General features: G+C 38.0%; 2 protein-coding genes across 19 annotated transcripts in view; one reads left to right on the top strand and one right to left on the bottom strand.

The window, feature by feature from the left end:
• SPATA22 (spermatogenesis associated 22) overlaps nucleotides 1-23221 on the bottom strand; it is a 68244-nt gene that overhangs the window by 8215 nt on the left and 36808 nt on the right. Inside the window, exons 1-6 of one of the 13 annotated variants that reach the window (XM_077970074.1) lie at nucleotides 17124-17281; nucleotides 15147-15257; nucleotides 13331-13411; nucleotides 11350-11410; nucleotides 11126-11221; nucleotides 539-881 (exon numbers count right to left, since the gene is read on the bottom strand). In XM_077970074.1, coding sequence (XP_077826200.1) covers nucleotides 539-881; nucleotides 11126-11221; nucleotides 11350-11410; nucleotides 13331-13411; nucleotides 15147-15189 — 624 coding nt within the window. In that variant the 5' untranslated portion in view covers nucleotides 15190-15257; nucleotides 17124-17281. Of the gene's footprint in view, nucleotides 1-538; nucleotides 882-11125; nucleotides 11222-11349; nucleotides 11411-13282; nucleotides 13412-15146; nucleotides 15258-16155; nucleotides 16196-16818; nucleotides 17282-23221 lie in introns of those variants that run through there. The other 12 variants (XM_015118239.3, XM_001088821.5, XM_077970073.1 and 9 more) reach the window with 12 other exon arrangements.
• ASPA (aspartoacylase) overlaps nucleotides 19831-23221 on the top strand; it is a 29142-nt gene continuing 25751 nt past the window's right edge. For 2 of the 6 annotated variants that reach the window (XM_077968794.1, XM_015118224.3), the window contains exons 1-2: nucleotides 20138-20288; nucleotides 22195-22457. In XM_077968794.1, the coding sequence (XP_077824920.1) occupies nucleotides 20268-20288; nucleotides 22195-22457 (284 nt within the window). In that variant the 5' untranslated portion in view covers nucleotides 20138-20267. 6 annotated transcript variants of the gene reach the window in all.

Below are 23221 nucleotides of genomic sequence, written 5' to 3' on the forward strand. Positions count from 1 at the left end.
CAGTGCAAATCTAACCTGCCATCTGTTTGTGTAAACGTTTGTTGGAGGACAGCCGTGCCCATTCATTTATGTATTGTTTATGGCTGCTTCCAAGTTACAGTGGCAGAGCTGAGTAGTACTGTTGAGTAGCTGTAACAGAGACAGTATGACCCATAAAGCCAAAAATAATACCTGGCCCTTTATAGAAAATGTTTGCTGACCTCTGTTGAAAAGTACTTAGAATGACATATGAAGAGCCTAGGTAACTTCACAAACAATGGATAAACTGTCATTATCCTTAAAATGAGTGTAAAGTGAAAGTCAGAATTGAGTAGAAAACTCTAAAGTTTTAAAGGAAAAGGAGCAGCCATTCACACCCCTAAGAAAATATTTCGGAAACTAACATTCATCCACTTCAATGGAACTTAATATTTATGCCAATCAAGTAATGTATGTCATGGAATTTATTTCAGGTGCTCTTATCTCTGTAGTTTTCTAAATATTTACCTCATATTTTTTAAAACATAAATAAGTCATTAACTGATATTTAAACATTTACCTTCAGAGTGTTGTCTTCTGGAATATCATCCAACATTTGTTTCTTATATTGATTTTGTTGAAAATTGGGCTTAAATGTCTGTAATGCACTGTTTTTGTCTAGCCCTCTCATTGTGGAGCCAGATATTTTTGATGAATGTGTTTGTCTGAGTAGCTCGGTTTCTTTGTTGCGAGGTAAGTTGGGAGGTTCGGGTATTCCGAATTGTTTTTGTTGTTGAGCTCCTGAACTCATTGGACAAGAATTCTTTCCATCATTTGCCACTAAGTTTGTTCGTTTACATTGAGGCTTAAAATCATTTTTATTCCAAGTTTTCAAGCTGGTATTTTTGTTGTTATCTCTGTAGCTGTAATAGTGCAAAAAAAAAAAAAAAAAAAAAAAAAAAAGAAAAAAAAGCATTTGTTTCTATATGGTTTCTTAATTACAAAAAAAATTAATGAAAAATTCATTTATATGGCAATTTATGATTTAGGAAGCACTTTGTTACTAACTACTTAGAAATTCCAAATACATCACAACAACCCTACAATGTATTATTACCCTCTTTCCAGATGAGAAGACTGATCCTTAATGAGGAATTAACTTGTCCAAAGTCATACAGGAAATTACTCACAAGTCTAGAACCGAGGAAATACAAGATCTCCCAGCTCGGAGTCTAGTACTACAAAGTATATTTTTAAATGATAGCATCCTTCATATGATAGTAGTTGTATCCAAGTGGTAAGATTTTGAAGGCATTTGTATGCTTCTTTATATATTCAATTTTAAAATTTTCTACAAAGTAAAATTTTAAGAAGTTAAACTGTGGCTTAGCAATGATCTTAAATCACAAGGAGAATACATATAAGCAGGAATAGATAGCTATTAATATTTGATTCGAAATTTTGTGGTTTTAATGCGTACCTTAAAAGCCCTATAATGAATCTGGTACAGCATTTGCCAGCAACATTAAGTGTGTTATATCAGTTGACCAGAACATTATGCTAGATGCTAACGAGGCCAAAATCAAAAGCATAACTTCTGAGCAGCCTAGTTAGGAGTTCCACAGGAAACGAACTAGCCCAAGTCACAAATCACAAATTCTTTATTTATTTTTCTTTTTTCTCGGAAACAGGGTCTCGCTCTGTCACCCAGGCTGGAGTGTAATGGCGAGAACACAGCTCACTCTAGCATCAATCTCCCAAGCTCAAGCGATCCTCCCACCTCAGCCTCCTGAGTAGCTGGAACTACAGGTGAGTGCCACTATGCCCAGCTAATTTTTGTTATTTTTTGTAGAGACAGAGTTTCACCATGTTGCCCAAGCTGGCCACAAACTCGTGGGCTCAAGTGATCCACCTCCTTGGCCTCCCAAAGTGCTGGGACTAGAGGCGTAAGCCACCATTCCCAGCCCACAAATTCTTAATTCTCAGGAATTTTCCTGGAAATACCACAAGTATCACAAGAGGGCAACCAATACAACCCATCCCTTTTTTAGGTAAATAATCCAAAAAGAGGTCTAGGTGCACTACTGACCAGGAACAAATCCAAGTTTTATGAGGCCTGAAGTTTGTATAATTTGGGAAACACTATTAATCGGGTACAAAGTTAGTATAAAATAATGAGAAAAGCAAGCACAATTACAACTTAAATTATAAACACCACAAACATCACGATACCCAGAAAAAAAATATTAGAATTATTAACTGCCTGATACTCCTTTATAGAAATTTTTTCCTACACTGAACACTTCTTCATACAACAATAATTTTGTAATTTTTTTAGACTCAGGCCAGTCTCAAACCCATGGGCACAAGTGATTCTCCTGCCTCAACCTCCAGAGTAGTTGGCACTACAGGTACCATCACACGCAACAATTTTGTAATTTTATTTTCAATAAAGAGAAACACAATTTTGTCTTTGCTCTCTCCCATGGTTATATAAATTACTTTTATTATTCATAGTCTAGAAAAATTTATTTCAGCTTTACAACTGTCTATTGCTAACAGCACATTTGTAGTAATGCCAAAGATCACTGATCACAGATCATCATAACAGATATAATAATAATGAAAAAGTTTGAAATATTGCAACAAATACCTAAATGTGACATAGAAACATGAGGTGAGCACATGCTGTTGGAAAAATGGCACCAACAGACTTGCTCAATGCAAGGTTACCACAAACCTTCTACTTGTAAAGAATGCAGTATGTGTGAAGTGCAATAAAGCAAAGTGCAATATATGAGGTGTACCTATATGAAGAGTGGCTGAGTGGGTTAAAGATCCAACTATATGCTGTCTACAATGAACTCAGTTTAGATTCAAAGACACATAAAAGCTGAGAATAAAGGGATGGAAAAAGATAATTCCATGCAAATGGCAATGAAAAGAAAACAGGGCTGGCTAAGTTTATGTCAGACAAAATACACTTCAAGTTAAAAGTTGTCTCTAAAAACAAAGAAGGTCATTATATAATGATAAATGAGTAAATTCAATAGCAAGATATAAAAATTGTGAATACAAATACATCCAATATCAGAGCACCTAAATATATAAAGCAAATATTGACAAATCTAAAAGGAAAAATTGACAGCAACATAAAAAAAAGAAAGCTCAATACTCCACTTTTAATAATAGATAAATCATCCAGACAGAAAAATCAATAAACAGTGAACTTGAACAACACTATGGATCAAATGGACCCAAAAGACATATATAGAATTTGCCAACCAACAGCAGAAGACTACACATTCTTCTCAAGCACAGATGGAACTTTCTCAAGGATAACTCACATGTTAGCTCACGAAATCAGACTTAACACATTTAAGAAGATCAAAATCATACCGAGTATCTTTTCTGACCATAATGGTATAAAACTAGAAATCAATAACTGCTAGAAAATGGAAAAACTAGCCGGGCTTAGTGGCTTACGCCTGTAATCCCAGCACTTTAGGAGGCCAAGGCAGACAGATCACAAGGCCAAGAGATCGAGACCATCCTGGCTAACACAGTGAAATCCCGTCTCTACTAAAAATACAAAAATTAGCTGGGTGTGGAGGCACGCACCTGTAGTCCCAGCTACTTGGGAGGCTGAGGCAGAAGAATCACTTGAACCCAGGAGGCGGAGATTGCAGTGAGCCGAGATCACGCCACTGAACTCCAGCCTGGGCGACAGAGCGAGACTCCATCTCAATTTAAAAAGAAAAGAAAATGGAAAAATTCACAAGTACAACACCACACTCTTGAACAACCATTGATCAAAGAGGGAATTTAAAAAGGAAATTTAAAAATTATCTTGAGACAGAAACAAAGCATGACATACCAAAACTTATGGGAAAGCAAAAGCAGTACTAAGGGCAGTTTATAGCAATAAATGTGTAAGTGGAAATAAAAAGATCTCAAATAAGCATCCTAACTTCACACTTAAAGGACTTGGAAAAAGAATAACAAACTAAGCCCAAAATAAGCATATAAAGGAAACAATAAGACTAGAGTAGAAATAAATAAAATAGAGAATAAAAAAAAAAAAAGCAAAACTGGAACCGGGCGAGGTGGCTCACACCTGTAATCCCAGCACTTTGGGAGGCTGAGGCAGGCGGATCACAAGGCCAAGAGATCGAGACCATCCTGGCCAACATGGTGAAACCCCATCTCTACTAAAAATGTAAAAATTAGCTGGGCATGGTGGTGCAGGCCCGTAGTCCCAGCTACTCAGGAGGCTGAGACAGGAGAATTGCCTGAACCCGGGAGGCGGAGGTTGCAGTGAGCCGAGATCGTGCCACTGCACTCCAGCCTGGCAACAGAATGAGACTCCATCTCAAAAAGAAAAAAAGAAAGAAAGAAAAAGAAAAACTAAGAGCTTATTTTTTTGAACAGATAAAGTCGACCGCCCCTTACATAGACTAAAAAAAGAAGAGATTTAAATAAATGAAAGAGGAGACACAAAATGGATTTCTCAGAAATAAAAAAGATAATAAGGGACTATTATGAACATTATATGACAATAAATTGGGTAACACAGAAGAAATGGATAAATACCTAGAAATAAGCAACTTGCCAAGATTGAATCAAGAAGAGGTAGAAAGCCTAAACAGACCAATAATAAGGAGATTAAAGAAGTAATCAAAAACCTCTCAACAAAGAAAAACCCAGGACCAGATGACTTCACAGTGAATTCTATTAAACATTCAAAGAGAAATTAATACCAATCTTCTTAAATTCTTTCATAAAACAAGAGAGAATACTTCCAAATTCATTTTATGAGACTAGCATCGCTCATATCAAAATCAAACAAAGACACTGCTAGAAAACTGAAGGCCAGTATCACTAAAGAACATAGACGCAAAAATCCTCAATAAAATACTAGCAAGGCAAATTCAACAGCACATCAAAAAATCACCTATCAAGAACTCTGCTCACTACATGGGTGAGGTGATAGGATCCATACTTCAAACCTTAGCATCACACAATATTCCCATGTAACAAATCCTATGTACCCCTTATATTTAAAGTGAAAGTTGAAATCTTTTTTTAAAAAATTATACACCATGACCAACTGGGATTTATTTTTGGGATGCAAGGTTGCTTTAACATATGCAAATCAATCAATGTTATATACCACAGTAGCAGAATTAAAGATAAAAACAGATGCAGAAAAAGCATCTGACAAAGTTCAACATCCATTCAGTTTACTCTAAAAAAAAATAGGTATAGAAGGAACATACTCCAACACAATAAACGTCATCTGCAAAATTTCCACAGCTAACATCATAATGGGGGAAACTGAAAGGTTTTTTTAAAGATCCAGTACAAGGCAAGGATGCCCACTCTTACCACTTCTATTCAAACATAGTTACAGGCTGGGCATTCTAAATCTGAAAATCCAAAACTCGAAATGCTCCAAAATTTGAAACTTTTTAAGCAACAACAAGATGCTCAATGGAAATGATCATTAAAGCATTTCAGAGTTTGAATTTTCAGATTTAGGATACTCAACTGGTAGGTATTCTGCAAATATTCCAAACCCCAAAAAAATCTGAAACATTTCTGATCCCAAATATTTCAGATAAGGAATACTCAACTAGTCTTGAAAGTCCTAGCCAATCAATTAGCCAAGAAAAGGAAATAAAAGGAGTGCAAATTGGAAAGGATGAAGTAAATGTCTCTGTTTGCAGATGACACGATCCTGTATGTAGAAAACCCTAAAAACTCCATTAAAAAACTGTTAGAACTAAAAAATGAATTCAGTAAAGTTTCAGGATATGAAATCAACATACAAAAATCAGGAGCATTTCTTTACACCAACAATAGATATCCCAAAAGGAAACCAAGAGAATGATCCCATTTACAATAACACCAAAAAGAATAAAATACTTAGGAATATATAACCAAGGTGGAAAAACGTCTATACACTAAAAAGTATAAAACACTGATTTAAAAAAAAAAAAAAAAAAAAAAACACTGAAGACAAAATAAATGAAAAATCCTGTGTCATGGAATTGAAGAATTGATACTGTTAAATGTCTAAACTACCCAAAGTGATCTACAGACTCAATACAATCCCTATCAAAATTTCAACGATATTTTCCACAGAAATAGAAAAAACAATCCTAAAATTCATATGGACCCACAAAAGACTCTGAATAGCCAAAACAATCTTGAGAAAGAACAAAGCTGCATCCATCACACTTTCTGATTTCAAGTTATACCGAAAAGCTATAGTAATCAAAACAGTGTGGTACTGGTATTAAAACAGGCACACAGACCAACAGAACAGAGTAGAGAGTCCAGAAATAAACCCATACATTTACATTTAATTGATTTTCAACAAAAGTGAGACGAACACACAATGGGATAAAAGTCTCTGCCATAAATAGTATTGGAAAAACTGGATATCCAGATGCAGAAGAATGGAACTGAACCCTTACCTTACACCATACACAAAAATCAACTCAACCATGGATTAAAGACTTAAACCAAGTAGGAACCGAAACCATAAAACTCTTAGAAAAAAATGTAGGGAACAAACTCCTTGACATTGGTCTTGCAAATGACTTCTTTTAATATGACACCAAAAGCACAGTCAACAAAAGCAAAAATAAATATTTGAGAACTACATCAAACTAAAAAGCTTCTGCACAGTAAAGGAAATAATCAACAGAGTGAAAAAGCAACCTATAGCACAGGAGGAAATGTTGGCAACTATATAACTGATAAGTAGTTAACATCCAAAATATTTAAGGAATTCACAGAACTCAGTAACAAAAAACAACACAATTTAAAGATGGGCAAAGAACCTAAATAGACATTTTTCTAAAGAAGACACACAGATGGCCAATAGGTATATAAAAAGGTGCTCAACATCACTAATCATCAGGAAAATGCAAATCAAAACTACAATGATATATTATCAATTCACACTTGTTAGGACAGCTGTCATCAAAAATTCAAAAGATAACAAGTGTTGGCGAGGGTGCAGATAAAAGGCAATCCTTGTACACTCTTGGTGGAAATGAAACTTGGTAGAGCCATTATGAAAAACAGTATGGAAGTTCCTCAAAAAAATTAAAAACAGAACTACTATATAATCTAACAATCCCACTTCTGGAGATACATCCAAAGGAAATGAAATTAGTATCTCAAAGAGATATCTCCATTTCCAGATTCATTGCAGTATTATTCACAATAGCCAAGAGGGCCAGGCACGGTGGCTCACACCTGTAATCCTAGCACTTTGGGAGGCCGAAGCAGGTGGATCACATGAGGTCAGGAGTTCAAGACCAGCCTGGCCAACATGGTGAAACCCCATCTCTACTAAAATACAAAATTAGCCAGGCATAGTGGCACATGCATATAATCCCAGCTACTCGAGAGGCTGAGGCAGAAGAATCACTTGATCCCAGGAGGCAGAGGTTTCAGTGAGCCGAGACCACACCATTGCACTCACATTGTCTTGTTGCCATTGCCTGGGCAACAAGAGCAAAACTTCGCCCGAAAAAAAAAAAATTCCAAGATATGTAAACAATGTAAGTGACAGATAAATGGACTAAAAAATGTATCATAAAGAGATAACGGAATACTATTCAGACATTAAAAAGAAGTAAATCCTGCCATTTGTGACAACATGGATGAACCTAGAGGATGTTATGCTAAGTGAAATAAGTCAGACACAGAAAGAAAAATACTATATGTGCTTACTTATATGTGGGATCTTTACAAATCAAACTCATAGAAGCACAGAGTAGAATAGTGGTTACCAGGGGTGAAGAGGCGGGAGAAATAAGGTGATATCAAAGGGTACAAAGTTTCAGTTACGTAGAATGAGTAAATTCTAGAGATCTAATGTAGAGCACGAGGACTATAGTTAATAATACTGTGTTATACAGATGAAAATCGTTTAGAAGGTAGATCTTAAGTGTTCTCATACAAGAAAAAGATGGTAATTATGTGAAGAGATGGATATATTAATTAGCCTGACTGAAATCAGGTCACTATGTATATGCACATTAAAATATCAGGTTGTACACCCTAAATATATATAAATTAAAAAAAAAAAACAAACACTTTTTTTGAAACAGGTTCTCACTTTGTCACCCAGGCTGGAGGGCAGTGGCAGGATCTCAGCTCACTGCAAACTCTGCCTCCCAGGTTCCAGCGATTCTCCTGCCTCAGCCTCCCAAGTAGCTGGGATTACAGGCATGTGCCACCACACCTGGCTAATTTTTGCATCTTTTTGGTAGAGACGGGGTTTCACCCGTTGGCCAGGCTGGTCTCAAACTCCCGACCTCAAGTGATCCGTCCGCCTCTGACTCCCAAATTGCTGGGATTACAGGTGTGAGCCACCGCATCCAGCCCTAATTAAAATTTAAGATAACAATAGAAATACAATATTCAACTGCAGTCAGAACTGTAGCAAGGATGAGATTGTCAAGAGAGTGTTCCAGACGCAAACAGAGTCCAAAAGAAAATATTCCTCATACCTTTGGCCATCCTGAGCAAGTTGAAGGAGACCTAAAAGTTTAAAAATTTAGTTACATGGATATTGGGGCCTGCCACCTCCTTTTATGAATTACTGACTTAAGTTATATACTATTTTAGATCATTAAACTTTTACAATAGATCTGTGTAACAAGAATGGTTGAAAGACATGATGTGTAATAGGAAAACAATTCTGGGTGTATCAGAGCAACAGGCATTCTAAGTATTCCACACACAAGCATGTTAGATAAATTCATATATTTGTAAAATCCTTAATCAAGGGTTTTCGTGGTAGTGATAGACAAGACAGCACAAAGTTACATAAATACATCAGAACTGTATGTTTTATGTACAATATATATTGAGTACTGAAGGAACCTCAGATATCATCTAGTTCAACTTTTTTCCCATGGATAAAGACATAACACTCAAAAAAGGTGAAATGGTTTGGTTTTTTCTGTTCAAAAATAAATTAATGGTTAACTCTGGATCAGTGCAACTATGAATAATTTTCTTTTTCCTTTTTTCTAGAATTATTCTATTATTTTCATAATGAGAATAGTAAGTTATTTTAGGAAAAAAAACCTTTATCTTCTGTTAAAATTTATGCATTTACCTGAACCTGTTTGCCAGGTTGTATTCAGTTCTCAGTTTCTAAAGCCTTCATCTCACCGAGTATAATAGTGTATGCCTGTAATCCCAGCACTTTGGGAGGCTGAGGTGAGGGAATCGCTTGAGCCCAGGAGTTCAAGACCAGCCTAGGCAACATAGCAAGACCTCGTTTCTACTAAAAATTTTAAAATTAGCCAGGCATGATGGTGCAAACCTATAGTCAGTCCCAGCTACTCAGGAGGCTGAGGTGGGAAGATTGTTTAAGCCCAGGAGTTCAAGGTTGCAATGAGCTATGATCATGCCATTGCACTCCAGCCTGGGCAACATGGCAAGGTCCAGTCTCAAAAAAAAAGATTAAAAATGTTAAAAGTCCTCATATCACCTCAATCCCTCAACTGAGATGTCTTAACTACTAAGTAAGTACAAGCTCAGTGTCTCCTCAGAGTCTAAAGCCAATTGTAGGAGCTCTGGCAAAGAAACTTATCCTTACTAATCTTACTAACTGTCCATATCCTAATTCTGGTGAATGAAATATATATTGATAATGTGTCTAATAACACAGTATCTATAAGAATAGGAGTGTACTTTGCTCTTGAAAACTCCATGTCCCAAGAAAGTCTAGACTAGGCTGCCAGAAACAACATAGGATGGCCAGTTAAACCTGAATTTCAAATAAGTAACAAATTTTTGGTATAACTATGTCCCAAATATTGGCTGTGACACATACTAAAAAATTCCTGATTACCTGAAATTCAGATTTAACTGGGCATCCTTTATTTTTATTTGCTAAATCTGGCAACTCTACCTGGACTCTAAACCTGAGGATTAGACCTTTAACCGGTTCAAAAAACCTTCAGCAGATTACCAACTGCCTGCATGGATTTTTAAATGTTCTCTACTCCTGGATTTCCTGTTGTATCCCAACAGTCTGACAGATCATGTATTAATTCAAATCGTAATATCCAATACTGGCTGCCTGTCCAGATTACAATCTGTTACCTAATTCTCTGTCTAGTGCTTGTCAGAATGGATTTTCTTCTAGCACCTGCAGTTGGAACAATGTCTCTAAGAACCATCCCAAACCATGAACAGGCCTAGTTTTAAGGCCTTGTTATGAAGAAACTTATGGACTGGTCCTGGGGAAACTAGCATGAATAATAAAATCAAAACTAATTTTTAAATAAAGACATTATTTCAATGTATTTATTAACAACTATATAAAAAGCTTCCCCTTTAAAAAAAATACGGTATCTTTATATAATAAAAATGAGAATAGTATTAACTTCATAAGGTTGTTGTAAGGATTATTGAAATAACATATCAAAGCCCTTAACAGTGACTGATTTGGTGTTGTTTTCCCAGCACTTTATTTCCAAAATTATTTCCTTCAATATTGCCATTTATCCAAGGCTACTAAAATACAACCAAGAAAAATCCATGTTCTTTTTCTATCTATTTTTTCATACTATTTAAACATTAAACTTTGGTCCTTACGGCAAGAACCCTCAGCATCTTTTTGACTATCTTCTTCATTTCTTGAGCCCCTAGTATTGCAGATGCATATGCATCTCAGCCTCCATTTTTCCTTCTCCTTCCATTCTGTTTACCTTGAAGCTGACTGTCTTATAGGATAAGACTGAGCACTCTAATTGGTTCTCAATTCCTAAATATAACCAATACTAAGATATGATTCCTGTCTATCTATTGTCAATGAAATCATTAATAACCCATAAGCAAAATCATAAATTCATAGAAATGAATATTATCAGAAATTTCATTATCACATTGAGAATCTTTTGAAGCATAATCACTGTGAAATTTTCATATTTTTTAAGTTTTACATGCATGTTCTAAGTTCTTTCATAAAACATAACTAATACTGCCATAGTTATTATTTATAGAAATTTCCTAAATGTAATTCTGTCTGAGAAACAAAGAAGAAGTGAAGGAGGAGGGAAGGATGAAGAAGACGACAGGAAAATGAGAAGGAATAGAAGAAGAAGAAAATTTTAAGTAGACTCACCTCCAACCACCCTGGCTTCTTTCAGTATTTGATTGAATAGAGTTAAAGATAGAATCTTGACTTCTCAGAGGACGAGGAACTGAATGTGGTATTTGCCTTTCAAGGGAATATGTCTTGTTAAATATTAATAGTTTGCTTTCAAATTGAGGAATTAAGATATACATAGAAGAATAACATCAGTCAGTAACAGACACACATCCAATGTTTTGTATTTCTGCACATACCCAGTGTCCACTGTTTTCATTACAGGAGCCAACTCTGCATTCATAGCTTCCCAGGCCCAATCTCAAAAGATATAAGTAACATAGATAAAAGTAAGATAGGTAGTATTTTTCAAAATGATAACTTCACACTTATTTAATTTTGGGGGTTTAAAAACTTGAAGAAGAAAATAACTTGAATATATGGACTTCTTTGACAATACTTTGTTGGAAAACCTGTCACAGCCTGCTTTATTAATTTTTATAGATGTCTGTCTTGTTCATTGTATTTTAAGCAAAGATAATTTAATCTGTATCTTTTCTACAATCAGTTCTAGTATAGTATCTTTAACTTTGTAACATGAATTTCATCTAATCCAATGTTTATTGAACTTTTTAAATCCCACCCACAGAAAGAAATACATTGTAACTCAGAACATGTATATGCATGGCATATGTGTGAGATACAGACAAACAGAGATAGAGAAAGGAGGAAAAAGAATATAAAACTTCACCATCAAATCTTATCCTTAATATGTGTGATACACTCTGACACAGTCATGTGTCACTTAATGACAGGGATACATTCTAAGAAATGCGTTGTGAGGTGATTTTGTTGTGCAAACATCATAGAGTGTACTTACACAAAGCTGGAGAGTACAGCTTGCTACACACCTAGGCTACGTGTTACAGCCTATTGCTCCTAGGCTACAAACTTGTGCAACATGTTACTGTACTCAATGCCATAGGCAATTGTAACATAATAGTATTTGTGTATCTAAACATATCTAAACATAGAAAAGGTACAGTAAAAATATAAAAGATAAAAACCAATACACCCAAGAGGGCACTTACCATAAATGGAGCTTGCAGGACTAAAAGTTGCTCTGGGTGAGTCAGTGATTAAGTGGTGAGTGAATATGAAGGACATTATTGTACACTACTGTAGACTAAACAAACCATACATTTAGGCTACTATATATATATTATATTGTAGCCTACCGTAGCCAATTTTATAAATTATATTTATAAAAAAATAAACTGTGCTATGACATTATGACAGCTACTACGTTATGTCACTAGGAAATAGAAATGTTTCAGCTCCATTATATTTGTAGTGGCACCACCATCACATAGGTGGTGTGACTGACCAAAACATTGTTATGCAGTGCATGGCTGTTATTTTCTATTCTACTCTACTTTATTGTCTTCTTTCTTTTTTCAAAGATTGATTATATCCCAGACCGACTAAGGAATCAAGACAAAAGTTTTTTAAAAAACACTGATGAGGCCCTATCTCTTACACAATATAGGAAAATTACTATTTCTGACAAATGGTAACCCTGGTCAGAGCTTGAAGTACTTCAGGAGGACACACATTTGCTTATGGAATAGCTCAGGTTTTCAAGGTCAACATTCATGCTACTTATAAAAATATTAAATTATGAAATATTTTTTAAATGGTGGAGTATGACCAGATAAATGCCCAGTTGTGCACATCCATGTGAATTTATCATTTTTATACACAAAAATTGGAAACATATGAACTTCATACCTAAAATTCTTCAAATATATCTTTTATATATTTTATTTTCTTTAAACAAAATAATTACAGATTTAGAAGTATATTAAAGTCTGCGGGAGCACACTGGATTAAATTAACAATACAAGTATTGCCATGTAAGAGATATTTTTAAATTCTAGCTATATAAGATCCTATTAATGATTTTTAAAATGTGCCCTCAAAATGTAAATGTATATAACCAGCATGTACCACATATATTTCAGAATGTCTGCCTGCCCATTCCTCTTGCAGAGGAAAGTAAAAAGTCAACAACAACCATTAAGACCTCCCAGCACCCACCAAACCTCAGCTAACTGGTTCAGAGATAAATTACAATTTTCTATAATCCTAGTTTATATTTCCTGAAAAATTTTACCTTATTAATTTTCTTACCTGTAGGTAGAGGAGGAAAATCATAATTGTCAGAAGGGGTACTGATACCTGGATCATCTTTAAGTGGATTAGAAGTTAATGGCTGTCTGTTCCTCTTTTTCTGATTGAACAATGGAACAGGCAAACAGCCTAAATTGAATGTACCAATAAATTAGTACATAATAGACAAATAAGCAGATCTAGTTGTAAAATAATTACTAGTATATAATACACACTTTAAATGTATCTACTTCTATATGCTAATATACTTATAGATTTCTATAACCTTGGATTGACTTTTCCATTCTTTTTAAGATCCTGAATAGCCTAATTTGTTTCTTCAAAAACTTTTTCTTATTCTACCCTAACAGTTTTAATTCCTCTCATATGGAAGTAATTCCCATCTCCTCCCTCATCCCCCAATCTTTCCAAATCCACTTTTTTTTTTTCTTATCCCCCTCCTGTGCTTGCCTGTTACCGTATCAACTGCAGGGGACCTTTAGAGTACAACAGAGGTGAGGAAGAACCAAACTCTGAACCATGCTTTGGACAATAGTAGCACGCCCTTTTGGGCCTTGGTTCTCAAAGTTTCATTGGACTAAGATTTATCTGGAATTCTGCTTAATGTGCACGTTCCTAGACTCTACTCTCATAGACTTTATTTCAATAGATCTAGCCTGGAACTCAAAACTCTGCGATTTTAACAAGCACCCCAGGTGTCTGTAATTATATATTTTGTCAATCATTTTGAGAATGCCTTAGAGAGTAATAATATCCAGTCCAAATGAGAATAAATACTACTACTAATTCCTCCAGATGGTGGATCTAGGATCTCAATTCAGGCCAAAAGTCACAAAATATAAACTTTAAAACTTAGGGAACTCGAAGGGAAAAGAAGTTCAGATAGCTTGTGCATTGCTATAGAGCAAGTCAGTGGAAGAATCCCGATAGGACCCAAGATTCCTAAATATCAGTTCAGATCTCTTGCCACTGTACAATTCTCTAACTGGTCATCATTAATTGTTCTACAGGCAAACACAGACTCTGTGAAAACTCTCTGATTAAAGGCTGGGAGAATTATATGGGCTCTGGAATCAGACCACCGGGGTCTGAATTATGACTTCGAAGTAGGTTTGCATTACAACTTCAGAGTATGATCTTGAGCAATTTCCCTAAACTCTTTGTGCCAATATGACATACACTGATAGCATAATGATTAAGAGCAGGGACTAAGGGCCAGATTCCTAGGTTCAAATTCTGATTCTGCTACTTCATGGATTACTTATTTAACCTCTTTTAGCCTTGGTTTTCTCATCTGAAGAACAGAAATGATTATAATAACCTATCTCAGAGTACTGGTGTAAAGATTAAATAAATTAATATATATAATCAATGTCTTGAATACAGTTAATCCACCATAAATAATAGTTACTATTATCTTCATTATGCATCATCATTCCCCTTGTTCTCATCATCCTTGCCCTCTGTCTTTAAACTAATAAATCGGGAAAGCAAAAATGATAGGAGAAGCTATTAGAAAGACAGAAGTGCTTCTGGAAATATTTTTTAACAAGTCAGTCACAAATACAAACAAAAATAGATCTATTTCTTTGTTTTCCGTTGTAAAGCGTAGAATAACTCAAGCACATCAAATTTGTAGAAAGAACATCAAAATAAATCTAAGAAAGTTTGATCTTACTCCCACCTCTACCACTAAACGTTTTGTCTTGAGTAAGTTATTTTACCTCCTTGGACCTAAAAAGAGGCTAGATTAACTGTTCAATCTATTTTAAATTTATTTCCAATGTTATATCTATAAACTATACAAGCTTTATATGCTATATAGAAAATATAGAAAATTTAAAAATAAAAAGTTGTTCAATACCTGCTGTACTTCGAGCTGAATTTTCATTTAGGCTTCGCTTCATTTCCTTCAATATCAAAATCTATAATTTTCTCTTCAGCATTCCAAATTTATGACACTGTCCCACCAGACCTACAAAGAAAGAAACTTATAACTCATATTGTCTCAACTACAAAACCAAATCCTCAGCCCAGTGATTACTGAAATTATGGTTTTAAACTACTTTCAAACCTGATCATGTAAACACTTTAGGGAGTCCTTTGCTTTCTAAGAGTTTACAACATAATCCACTTTTCCAACTCTGTTCCAATTAAGTTATGACTAGGGCAACTGTAACCTTGCTTCCTAAACATATGGCATTTTTTCACACAGTGTATGTAATTTATTTCAGAATCCAGCGCCCACAAAGAGAATTCTGAACCAGATCTATAAAGAAGACAATGGACCACAGCGTTGGCAAACATACATGCTTCCAACGCCAGGGAGGAAGCACAGTATTTAGCCACTGGGAACTTTCTCCATGCCCTACTTTAAGGCATTGTGCAGGTCATCTGCCTTTGCATCAGTTTGAAACTCCTGGATTATATAATACCAAAGACTAAGTCTTCCTGAGGTCAGGAGTTCAAGACCAGCCTGGCCAACATGGAGAAAGCCCATCTCTACTAAAAATACAAAATTAGCTGGGAGTGGTGGCGGGTGCCTGTAATCCCAGCTACTCAGGAGGCTGAGACAGGAGAATCGCTTGAGCCCAAGAGGCTGAAGTTGCAGAGAGTCAAGACTGTACCACTGCACTCCAGCCTGGGCAAGGAGGGCCAGACTCCATTTCGAAAAAAGAAAAAAAGAAAGACTAAATCCTCCCTTCATATTCAGAATAAGTGTAATGACAAGTGTCCACCCCATTTCCACAACTTCAACAAGTGAAACAAGTTTTTCCTTAGTTTTCTTCTTTTACAATAGAATTTCTCCTGTAATTTTGCATGTTTAGCCCCCTAACACATTTCAACCCCAATTTAATTCAACAAACACTTGCCCACTGCATGAAGAGGTAACTCCTGTTCTAAATTCACGACCTAATGAGACAGAGAGACGGACACATACACAACTAAGCAATAATGCAAGTCAGGCCAAATAAAACTTGGGAAACAGGCCGGGCGCGGTGGCTCACGCCTGTAATCCCAGCACTTTGGGAGGCCGAGGTGGGCGGATCACGAGGTCAGGAGATCGAGACCATCCTGGCTAACACGGTGAAACCCCGTCTCTACTAAAAATATACAAAAAACTAGCCGGGCGAGGTGGCGGGCGCCTGTAGTCCCAGCTACTCGGGAGGCTGAGGCAGGAGAATGGCGTGAACCCGGGAGGCGGAGCTTGCAGTGAGCTGAGATCCGGCCACTGCACTCCAGCCTGGGTGACAGAGCCAGACTCCGTCTAGGAAAAAAATGGAGGGATGGAGGGAGGGAGGGAACGGAAGGGGAAGGAAAGGAAAATATTCTTGGTGCCATCCTAGGAGCCACAACAGAGATTCTGCCACTTTCTCTTCCAGTGCCAACTCACATCCTATATTTAGAGGGGCTTATGAGGGCTATCGTGTTTCTTAGGATCAAGCAAACAGAATCAACAACAACAAAAAAAAGTTTCTAAGTGTCACATTCTCCCCGCGGGACCATTTATCCCGAGGGCGGGGTCCTTCCTCTACCCGCAACCCCAGCTTCCAAATGGACCTCAGTGGCGTCAGTAATGGGGCTGGTGGCATTCGTGTGCAAAAAGTGTGCTCCATCTGCACACACACACCACCACCACCCACACCACCCACAACAGCCACAACAGCCACGGCCTCAAATGGCGGCCTGTTGTGGCTCCTGACGGGGGCGCGAGAGAGGAGGCTCCAGTCAAGTTCAGACGCTCTTCCAAGGGCCTCTCCTGACCCGCCCACGGAGTGGGGGCGGTTTGGAATCAACACACAGTCTTTCTCCTCTAGACCCTCCTGACAACACGACGCACAACTCTCGCCCTCAGTCTCCCTCGCCTCCGTCAACTGTCGTCCAGGCAGCCCCCGTCAGCAACGGCCGTTCTCCCCGCCTGCGAAGAAACCGCGGGCATCAGGCTCTGCGCATGCGCCGCGGACCGCGCAGGCGCAGTGGCCGCCTCCAGGGTGCGATGGCGTCGTCGCGGCCTCCCTGGCTGCGTTGGGCCGGGCGCGATGACGTTAACGCGCTTCCTGGGCGTTCTCAGCTGTGGGCGCAGGGATGGGTCCAAATCCTTACAGTTTGGCCCAGAGAGGAAAGGGGACTGTCCTGTGACTGGAGAGACAGGGGCCGATCTCCTGCCCAACCGGCCCCAGCCCCAGCATCGTCCAAAAAGTGTGCCCCGCTTCCCCCGCACCCCCTGGCCCTTTCTGAGGGTCCAGACATCCGTTTGTTAGATGTTGGTGGCCACCCAGAGTGTGCCCAGAGATTGCCTCGAAGGCCACCCGAGGGGTCTGTCTCCGTTTCTGGTTCGGATCAGGGTCAGGGAATCTGAGTCCCCAGGAGGCTGGGAACAAAGCTGAAGCCCGGGTTCAGATGGCGGCCATGGAAGGCGGAGAGCAGTCAGCGAGGCAGGGCCGGGGCTGCGGGAGCTTGCGGGAGGGAAGCGCCCGTGAGCCGCAGAGACGCTCTGCAGGGGCAGCCGCGTGGTGGGCGACCTTGGGCGTTGAGCTCCAGGCTTCCTGGCAAAGAAGACTGTGGATTCCTGGCCCTGTGACCTTGGGCAAGTTCCTTACTGAACACCCTCAGGACCTACCAGTAAAAATACAATAACAACAATCGCCCTGAAAATACTAAAAGAGGAAATAGACGACCCTGGCACACAGTAAATGCCCAGTAAATGTTAGCCCTTATTTAATACGAATAACAGTAGCTGTCATTTATCCGGAATTTACTATGGGCCAGGTAGTGGATTGTAGTTCTGAGTTCAAAGACCGTGTTTTGTTGTTACCGTATCTTCTAACCATTTGAAGACTGGGATACAGAAGGGCTCGGAGATGAAAGGAAGATTTGTTAGGAAAGGCCTAGGCCTGTAAGACCACAGATATTTTAGTAGTTGCTTTGAAAACTAAAGTAAAGAAGAGTGTTAGAAAATAGGCCGGGCACGGTGGCTCACGCCTATAATCCCAGCACTTTGGGAGGCCGAGGCGGGCAGATCATGAGGTCAGGAGATCGAGACCATCCTGGCCAACACGGTGAAACCCCGTCTCTACTAACAAAAAAAGAAAAAAAAATTAGCCTGGCATGGTGGTGGGCACCTGTAGTCCCAGCTACTCAGGAGGCTGAGGCAGGAGAATGGCGTGAACCCGGGAGGTGGAGCTTACAGTGAGCCGAGATCATGCCACTGCACTCCAGCCTGGGCAACAGAGCGAGACTCTGTCTCAAAAAATAAAAAATAAAAAAAAAGGAGAGTGTTAGAAAATAATATTAGAAGTAGACCAAGACCAGATAATAGCAGACCTTGAATGCCAGAGTAAGGAATAGCTTTCAAGGAATAGGGTCATCTTTTGGGAAGAAGAAGACTTGAAACAATAAAAATAAAACTTGTTATTTATCATGGTTCCAGAGAGGAGTTACCCAAAACATGAATAGAAGCTTCAGGGAAGCAGATCTTGACTTGATATCTACATACATATGTGCATACATTTACAACATTCCCCTACCCACCCCCAAAATAGATTTTTCATTTAAAAAAAAAAAACCGTAAGCCAGTTACTTCTGTAAGAACTGCAGAAGTGAGCAATATAGAATCTTTGCCAGCAGTTTATAAACTTAATCTATTTTATACTTGTCTTGCTCTGGTTATCATTTATTTCCACCTGGAAAGTTGGTCAGGATGGGCCACAGGGAAAGAGAAAATTAAAGTAGTAAAAGTAGTTTGATTACATAACTATTGAACATCATATTATGTATGAGATATCTTAAGTATAATATTTAACAAAAAACCTTTCTTATCCCCCAATCATACTATTAGGAAACAACCCACCTTAAATTTGTCTCCTACAAAATTTCTGGCAGTGACCTACTGGACAGCCATGACTGTGAAGTAAAACTTTGCTCTGCTTTTGTTTTGTTTTGTTTTGTTTTTGAGACGGAGTTTCACTCTTGTTCCCCAGGTTGGAGTGCAATGGCACGATCTCGGCTTACTGCAACCTCCGCCTTCCAGGTTCAAGTGATTCTCCTGCCTCAGCCTCCTGAGTAGCCAGGATTACATGCACCTGCCACCACGCCCAGGTAATTTTGTATTTTTAGTAGAAACGGGGTTTCACCATGTTGGCCAGGATGGTCTCGAACTCCTGACCTCAGGTGATCCGCCCACCTCGGCCTCCCAAAGTGCTGGGATTACAAGGGTGAGACCACGTCCAGCCTCCTTTTGTTTTAAACTACATTATTTTATTAATACATCAGGCAACTCTATCCCACAAAAATCTGTAATGCTGGAAGTTATGCTTACTCTTTTAAGTACTTCAGCATATTATTATATTCAACTTTATAATGAGATAGTGACAACTTGAAAGGGTTTCACTTCATATACTATCAGTTCGCTGAGAACTAATAAAAAAGTGTGGCTTTTGTGGGTCATCCCGAAAATCAAGTACACTTTGGGAAACAGGGAGTTAAAAATCTTTCGGAAGTTAACTTGGTATAAGAGTATGAAAAGCCTCTGTTGCTCTAGTTCTGAGGAAATGCTCTCCTTTTTCCTAATAAAGCTTTCCACCGAAGACAAACTCTGTACACAATAAACAAGGTAAGTATGGGAAATAATTGCTCCAATTCATTAACTCTCAAAAAAGTTATTCATTTTGACATGTAAGAGAAACTTTATTTATGAATGTGAAATGTGCTTCGAAGTGCTGATCTGTTAAAATTCCATAAAACAAGCTTCAAAATGCAAGTCATTTGTGCCAGCTACGAGTAAACTGAAGCAGCATTTCCAGAGAGACTAGGGCAAAGGACAGCACAAACTGCAAATCAGCAGAAAAGAAACCAAGCATAGTAGAGTGTTAATAATTCACCAGTTACTGCTCTTAAAACCAAAGCAACTAAACAACTGTTATCTGTTTACTTTCACGTGTGTTTTCATCATCTCTGCACCGTCTGAAGTGTTCAGTGTACATGGATGTGGACAGACAGTCAAAGGGTACAGGAGCTTTTTTTTTTCCTATTAGAACAGTCATTTTAATATGTAGATTTGATTTGGTTATTTTGCTTTCTCTATCTCTGCATTTTAAGCTCTTAAAGGAAGAATATTCAACTGGGTTTATTAAATATTAGGAAGCATTCGTATTTTATTTTTCCACCATGTATTTTGTTTGTATGCATGTTTGTTTTCTGAACACACTGTAATGGCTGTTTATGTGAATTCTGAAACAGCAAAACTAGAACTGTGAAGAAGACCAAAAATAACAGAGAGGCATCCTATTGTCCTGTAAAAAAACACTAGACTTGGAATGAGAAACATAGGTCTCAGGCCTGGTTTCTCCTACATCCCTGCAGAACCTTCACTGAGTTACTTAACCTCGCTTTCTTTTTTTTTTTTTTTCTTTTTCTTTTTCTTTTTTTTTGAGACAGAGTCTCGCTCTGTTGCTGGGGCTGGAGTGCAGTGGCCGGATCTCAGCTCACTGCAAGCTCCACCTCCCGGGTTTACGCCATTCTCCTGCCTCAACCTCCCGAGTAGCTGGGACTACAGGCGCCCGCTACCTCGCCCGGCTAGTTTTTTGTATTTTTTTAGTAGAGACAGGGTTTCACCATGTTAGCCAGGATGGTCTCGATCTCCTGACCTCGTGATCCGCCCATCTCGGCCTCCCAAAGTGCTGGGATTACAGGCTTGAGCCACCGCACCCGGCCAACCTCTCTTTCATTTACCCCTGCAGTGGGGATGTCAACACCTAACCCACCCTATCGTATAAAATTAATGTATGAATAAATGGAGTGGAAGAACATTATAAATTAAACTGCTGAGCAATTGTAACCAATTACTCTTATTGTACCCTCTATCACACAACCTGGCATTACTAGTACATGGTATTTCCAGTACTTGAACATATTTGACTTTCTGGGTGATTGAGCATGAAATCAAATCAGATTTGGCTCAGAGTCATTTCTCCAAAGGGATGTAATCATCTTAGTATTCTGGATAATTTCCCCTAATAAGACCCCCTTTCGAGTAACACAGTCCAGTGGAGAGTCCCTGCTGACAGTGAATTAGGCCGTGTCTATGAGTTCACATGATGCGGCTAGCACACGCAGTGTGTCCCAAGACATTTGCAGGCATCACAAAGACTTGAAAATTACTAACAGTTGTCTTTCCTTTGGTATTTAGGTAAAAAAGTAAGGAAGATTCATAAGTAAGTTAACACAGAATTACCAAAAATTTCATGAGAAAGAAATGAAGGGATGTTTCAGGGTAGTTTTTCAAGTCCCAAGTGATTACTGATTTGGCCCTTCTGTTTCTGACTGTGAAAAAGCATTCTGAAAGAACGGGTGCTGGTGTAAGAGGAGGTCTCTGAGGGTCAGCCTTTGGCTGTTCATAGAGGTGAGATTCAAATGCCCTCAGATCATGAAACACGCTTGAACTCATTTCAGAGAAGAAAGGTTTTGAAATGCCCATGGAAATACTGAGTGGGCCACTTTTTTTATTTTTTGAGATTAGAAATGTATAAACTTTTTTTATTATGACAGATAATTGTGAAAGCCTCACTGGACAACATCCTAGCTGAGGAAAAGAACAGAATTTTTGCATTAGAATGAAATGCGAATTTATTACTGTATTTAGATCTACTGACCATCTGAGGGAGTTAGAAGTTAAAGTAAACAGCTGTATCTCTAGTTGATCTTTGCATATTTTAATCCAAATATGGTAAAGGGCAGGGCTAAAGAAGACAGTGTCCATAAACGGGGCTCAGAACTTGTAACAGAAAATTAAAATATACTCCACTCAGGGGAATTCTGTACTTTGCCCTTTGGGTAAAGTCTCATTTTGATTTAAATTTCTAAACCTTTCTTAAGAAAATCACATTTCCTTTGATCTCTCTTCTGAATTGCAGAAATCAGATAAAAAACTACTTGGTGAAATGACTTCTTGTCACATTGCTGAAGAACCTATAAAAAAGGTTGCTATCTTTGGAGGAACCCATGGGAATGAGCTAACTGGAGTATTTCTGGTTAAGCATTGGCTAGAGAATGGCGCTGAGATTCAGAGAACAGGGCTGGAGGTAAAACCATTTATCACTAACCCCAGAGCAGTGAAGAAATGTACCAGATATATTGACTGTGACCTGAATCGCATTTTTGACCTTGAAAATCTTGGGTAAGACTCTGTTTTGTATTGTATATGTATGTCTGTTGTGTGAAAAGTGGTAGGTGTGTGAAAGAGAACACATATATGTATATGCAGATGATAATTCATGTCCATACGTGCAGTCGCTATGTTGAATAAGATCACTTTCACTTTTAATTATACTGCATTGTGAATTACACAATTATCTGAACTAGGCATTCACTTGCTCTTTTATAAACTTTCTTAAGCATCGGATTATTAAGTTTTCTTTTCAAATGTATACAGACCGAGACAATACATAGAAAAGGGTTTTGTTTTCAAATCATACCCTGAAAGAAACAGATTTAATAATCCTTTGCACTGAGTTAGTGTTTGGCCGCTATGCTTGTATACATAATTGTTAGCTTTTTAGGAAATTCACTACTACGTTTTCAAGCAACTATGTTTACGGTAATACATAAAGTTCTAGTTCAAAACATGTAATGTTGCTAGTAATATTTGTTGAAAGAAAGAGTGATTAAATATCTTTTGCCAGAAGACATCAGATATTTATGATCCGAAGTAGTAGACATACTTAACTTCTGCGATGGATTGTCATAGATGGGATGCCAGAGATAAGAACTCAAGACACTTCACCCGAATTTTCAGTGTTTAAATTTTGCTGATTTATAATATATTGCACACAACGTATGCAGTCATAACATGCTAGGTTAGGTCCTTATTGTTTTTGCCTTTGTTGACATCATCATAGCTACCACTGTAGATATAATATGCCTCCACATATTTGCTTTTTA

The sequence above is a fragment of the Macaca mulatta genome, chromosome 16, assembly GCF_049350105.2.
Source record: "Macaca mulatta isolate MMU2019108-1 chromosome 16, T2T-MMU8v2.0, whole genome shotgun sequence".
NCBI lineage: Eukaryota > Metazoa > Chordata > Mammalia > Primates > Cercopithecidae > Macaca > Macaca mulatta.